Source organism: Camarhynchus parvulus, chromosome 1A (assembly GCF_901933205.1).
Source record: "Camarhynchus parvulus chromosome 1A, STF_HiC, whole genome shotgun sequence".
Classification (NCBI taxonomy): Eukaryota; Metazoa; Chordata; class Aves; order Passeriformes; family Thraupidae; genus Camarhynchus; species Camarhynchus parvulus.
Window position 1 is genome coordinate 15,701,989 of NC_044586.1, and position 6,000 is coordinate 15,707,988.

At 45.1% G+C, this 6,000-nt stretch overlaps 1 protein-coding gene across 1 annotated transcript in view; it reads right to left on the reverse strand.

The window, feature by feature from the left end:
• GYS2 (glycogen synthase 2) overlaps positions 1-4,706 on the reverse strand; it is a 41,025-nt gene extending 36,319 nt beyond the window's left edge. Inside the window, exon 1 of the mRNA XM_030960228.1 lies at positions 4,586-4,706. Within this exon, the coding sequence (XP_030816088.1) occupies positions 4,586-4,706 (121 nt within the window). The remainder of the gene's footprint in view (positions 1-4,585) is intronic.
• Positions 4,707-6,000: the final 1,294 nt, after the last annotated feature.

A 6,000-nucleotide genomic window follows, 5' to 3' on the forward strand; every position in this document is an offset into this window, starting at 1 on the left:
ACAGATGTCCACAATTGAGAAGCTATTTCTGTGTGCATCATCCCCAGTGCACAGGATTTCATTTGGAATTGATTTGACATTGATATTCCAGCCCACTCTATAAATGCACAGAGCTCTGAGGCTGTGCTTATGCCAAGTTTATGCCAGCACATCCCCACTCCCCAAAGGGTGTTACTTCAGCTGTGTCACAAATCACAGTAATCACCTTCTCCCAAGGAAGTTTCATCATGGGAAGACACAGAGGAGGGAAAATGCTGGTCTTACTGACTTCAGTGGATTCAGGATTTAATTTCCAAAAGTCCAGTTTTTTACCAGAGAAACTGAACCGAGATCTCTGCTCCAGCGAGAGCTGAAACAAGTTTTGTTTTTAGCACAGTCTCCATTCCAATGGGGAGGGAATAAAAATATTTGAGATTCATCTACCAGTGACTCTTGAGCTAAGCTGCTCACAGCTGAATGATGACACAAGCTGGCTGTTTGCCCAGCATTTTTTAAGCATTCTTCTACTTTCTATCTAAAAGCTGTGAGTGGTACAGCAAGGGATACTAATCCAAATATCACTGGAATTATTTTCAAGACATCTTTTTAGAGAAAAGAGTGGATCTTGAACATTCTCAGCCCTTCTAACCAATGCGTCAGAAATCCCACTACACAAACTCAACCCAGGCCCAATATCTTCATAGCTTGGTAGCCATTTCTTTTGTGCTCTTGTACTTAAAGCTTTTAATGGTCTTCATGCTATGGAGGAAAGAAACCCTCCTTTTTTTCCACAGTTGTATGACCAGACCTTGCTTTACTAGAGCATGATGGCCAGGAGAGAAAGAAAGAGTTAAAAATGCTGATCTCCCCCATGATTACCACCAGATTTGTGGCACTGCAATGGACTAGGACCCTTCACTGGCTGCATTTTTCCCATTCTGCCACAGAAACACTGTAGATCCACTTCACATAGGGTTTTGCCTATTAGTGAAAAGCCAACTAAAGTGAGGGAAATCTCACATAAAAAGCTACACATTTCTTATTTCTTTGACAGAGGACTTTCAATGCCAGAGGATTTCGATACTGTTTTTGGTTTAGGTGGCAAGTTCCCTCTCATGACTTGGGGGAAGGGTGAGGGAGAGGGACATTGGCAGATGAGCCTTTTTAATTTCCCATTTTCTCCTTCAGCTACCTTACCTTTGCTTGCTCAGAAGGAGTAGAGTGAGAGCTATAACTGAGAGGCCAATGTTTTGTGTCACAGGTTGTAACTTAGCACAGGCCGCAGCCAGGACAGAAGATACAAAAAGGAAACATGGAGAAATAGAAGCTCTGCCTCGTTAGAGCACGTTTTAAATTATCCATACTTAAAACAAAAGGCGAGAAAACTCCCCTGTTCCAGCGGCTGACAAAGAAGAGATGAGACTCTGGAAATAATAGTCAACTGTAGATCTTTGAGCCCTGAGTTCATACAACCATCTACTTCCCTACAGCTGCACCTCATGCCTCAGTAACAATCAGCACCATCAGGGAAATGCCATGGAATGCTTGCTCCCCCTCTACAGAATCAGATATTCTCTGATTTGCAGGACTCCCTTGCCATCCCTGGCTCTGAAGAGGTTCAGCTCTGCTCCTGTAAAGGTCATTGGTTACAATGTGTGGGGATGGATATCCACGTGTGAGCTCTGCTATCACCTTCCTCACAGGAAAGAGGACAATTCAGCCCGTTTGTCAGTGCCACGATCTTGGGGCCGGCTGCTTGTTCTCTGCCCCCGAGGTGAGTTGGGTGATCTAGGGAGCGACTCCAGGCTCTGAAGAATGAGACTGGACTCTTTGCTGTTCGGTCTTCAGGTTGTTTATTAAGTCTTATCTACAAAATTTTCTTCTTGGCAGACAGAGGTCTGACTAGCAAGGCAGCTACGATGCTCTCTGACTACTTTTAAGGCTGCTCCGTCTCTTATACCACAAATTACGTATATCATATTTACTTTTACTTCTCAATACTTATCACTCATGTTGGACAGTGCACCCCTTCCCTAAACTAATCTCTGAGTGCCAACACCACAGCAGAAGATGGAGAACAAGAAGAAGGAAGAAGGATGAGACACGCCCTGTTTCTTCCATCTTGTCTCCATTACTTTTATACAGAAATTTTTAAAACTTATATTTCTACTCTGTGTACACTTTATAAAAACACCTTTTAAACTTGTGACACCTTCTAGCCCTCATACCAAACTGGCAATTCACTTGCAGGATCGAAATCTAGCCACCAAGTGTTCTGGGCATCATGCCAAGATCTCCGAGCCCCCTGACGGGGTTTCGGCTCTCGACGTGGTCTCGGGGGACTTCTCACATCCGGAGTGATGTGCAGAGTTCCCACACCACGAGAGAAATGGAGGGATTATTAAGAAGCAGCACAGGTCAAGGAGGAAATGTACCCAAGCACCTGGTGATGCACTAAAATGAACGCAAAGACTGGAACTCACTCCTGTGGGCAGCAGCAGCTTTACACCACCTCAGAAATGCAAACCAACTTCAGGCTGAGCTCCTTGCACATACCTTTGCATTGCCAGAAAGGGAGACAGAAACCTTTACATCAAATACTCGAAATTAGCTTGTCAGGCAATAAATCCAGATAATGTTTATCTTGCCCTCTATGTTAGGAACATGTGCAGCAGCACAAACACTAAAACATGCAGTAGAACTAAATCTCTGTGTGGTCAGTTTATTTAATCAAATAAACATTTCCTCCTGCTAAAGAAGCTAGGAAATATACATTACAAGCTATTATTTCCTGAGCTGATATATCTTCTGTGATGACTCTCCCTGTATTTTGCTGTCTACTCTCTCTCACAGTGCCGTAACATTTTCCCAGAACTGTTTATAAAAGGTCACCAGGGAACAGTTCTCACCACGTGACTTAGACATTCAGCTGCCTGGGAGATATAGAAAAAAAAACCCCAAACCCTCAGTATCAAAAATTTACCAGAAAAATAGGCTGAAAAAGGATTATAAAATTATAATAAATTATAATATATTATATTTTGCACAGACATTTCTAGTCAAGCTTGGTTAATGGAAGCTTTGCAGAAGGTCAGACTCTAATAAAGAAATTGCTTGTAATTCCATGTTCCTTCATCCCTGTCTAAATATATGGGCTTGGAAAGTGGTGTAAGCAAAGGCACCTTATTTTTAAACACACTGAATAAAACTGACTTTATTAATATTAATTCTCTCATAAAATGTGTGAATAGTAAATTTTAGCTGTGTCAGTTGATTTGGCTCCAGTGAAGTCAGCCAGAGCTCTATGGATGATTAAATGATTCACTACATTTTGTACATGCTCTGGGAAAATCTAATTGGGTTATCTTCTCTTAAAAATCTTGTGTGATATCTACAACCACTGGGTCCAGATGACTCAGAAAATATGTATGCTGTGGAGTTCAGAGAAGTCAGTGAGAACTCCTGAATTTCCTAGATTTCTGCTGCCATCTGCTTGCCAGAGTCTTACTTATTATGCACACTGGAAAAGTGAATGCTGCATGCTCCAAGTTGTGGCCTTAGTAATTTAATTCTAAAAGCTTGGCTGAAGCTACTGAAAAACAAGCCCACAGGGATTCAAACTGCCAAATCTACTGTCTCATCTCTAGGTATTGATAAGGCTCACCACCCTAAAAAGAGCAATGTAAACCAGCAGAAATTATCACAGAACAGTAATTCCAGTTTCCCCATGGGGATAAACCCCAGTACTGCCTGTTCTTCTTACAAACATTTCCTCTTTAAAGTTAAATTCCTAACAGTTTACAGATCCCCTCTCCTGATTAAACTCTATTTATCTGCCAGGACAATAACACACAGGAGGTCAATAATTTACTCATACTAACTCACTTTTGCAGTGAAAATGGAAGCTTGCAGAACTACACCTACCTGAAAGGGGATGATTTGATGAATGGATTAGAAATGGAGGCAGGAGGATTTTTGCCTAGTAAGCAGTGTGCCCTTTGCCTGACCAGCAGCAACCAATGAACAAATGAAGCCCCTGTCTGGCACCACCCGTGTTTGCAAAGAGCAGTCCAGAAGAGTTTTAGCTGGCACACAAAGGCCGCTGGTCATTGACTCCTGGGTTTTGTTCAGTGGCTGTACACAGCTCTATTTATTTATTCCCCTTCCAGCCCTGGCCTCTTCTCCACACTGCTCTAGAAGGCTGAGGGGGGGCTGCTAAACTGCTGTGCATCTGATCTCTGTTGTACAGCTCATTTCCATGCATGACATTCCTAAGTGAATTTGCATGGAAGGCAAAACCTAAGTATGTACAAAGCAATTTAGATAGCTGCACACTCAGACATATCACTTAGATGTTCAGACCCCCCTCCTCCCTGGTGGTGGAACACAAAAAGACACAGAGACATCCTGGCTCTGCCCATCCCACACAAGCCCAGGCAGATGCAGCCCACGCTCAGCATGCACAACTACACACCTGTACTTCTTCCAATCCAGCAGCTCTGCAGCTCTCTCCAGTCTCCCTGTGAATGCCTTTCTTCTCCAGCCCTTCATCCCTCCCTCCACTCCTGAGAAAACAGCAATACTAACCCCCAACTGTGGTACAAACCTTTGTTGGCAACCTCCCAAGAAATTTCAAAGAGCAACAAATCCTCCACGGGCAGGTCTTCATCCTCACACTGAAGAAGCCCATTCAGAGATGTCATGGACAGGGATCTTGCCAGTGGCATTTTCTTCAGCCCCTGAGTGCTCACCACACAGGCTACAGCAGTCAGCAAAGTCCAGGTCCCGTGGCAGTGCTCTGCAGTTCTGGTTAGAGCAGTCTGCCTGTGTGCTGGGATCCCAGGAGAAAATTATTCAGATAGCTGGGAGCTAATGGGTTTAAACTGTCTGACCACCAGCATTAAATTGGCTCAGTGAAATCCTCAGGGCTTGAGAAGCAGCTGCTGGGAGAGGTAAGAATTTAACACTGACCTGAGAAAGGTCTCGACTGTTTTGGGGCCACAGCTCTTTCTTTGTCTTCTCTCAGAAGGGGGTAAAAAAAGATTTTTAGCTCCTGAACCACAGCATTCAGTTTCCACCAGCACCTCAGGAACAGCTGACATTGGAGGGTTGTAAAGTCAGCACCGCCCTGAGCCAACTCCAACGGGGAGGACACTTTGAGTTCACCACCTGATTTGAGTCCAGCCCCTGAGTCCTCCCCTCCAGACACACCCTCCCCTTACGCCGTGGAGTTTTCCTACCTGCTGGCCGTCTGCAGGAGTTAGAGTACACTCATTTTACACGATGTCTCTCAGGTTCCTTGCCAGGTTAAATGCTGTTACCTCTTCTTTTTCAGTTCAGCAGTCTGTAAGCCCGATTTTACCTCATCTCCTATCTCCGCAATTATCTCCAGCTCTGCTCCCAGGACTCTGCATGAGCTGTTGGCTGTTTTAGCAACTCTGCAGCCCTGCCAGCTTTTGCAGAGCTACAAAGGCTCTACCCCCGTTTTGGCATGCACTCTGCCCCCCTTGCAGTCCTGTCCCTGATTTTCCACCTGTTTGGTTTTTTCCTATGCCACAGGTATTTCCTGGCCTCTGGGCCCCTGCCCTCCACGCAGGGAGCTTAGTGAGTACCATGTCAGGGCACAGCATGCCCCTGTCTTCTCCAGCACAGAGCTGGGACACTGCAAGCACTGAACACACATTGACAGAGATGCTGGTCCCTACCTCATAGCCTGAGATCCTCACAGCTCCCCAGAGCAGCTGCCTGCTTGTTAGATGCTTATATTACACATCTGGTTGAGAAGCCAGTGCCTCTGGAACAGCTGTGCCAGCTGGCTCTGTTTCTGAGCTTAGAGCACAACCTGCCCAAAACCCACAGTTCAGCAGGAAGCAAATCTCCAGGTGAGCTCCAGGACATCTCTGGCACTGTGGAGAATACCACTGCAGCAGCAGGCACAGGAGGAAAGGCTCTGAGCTCACCTAAGGCAAAACAAGTCTGACAATTGGTTTAGGAGACAGGCAGCCCATCAGCACAGAAGTC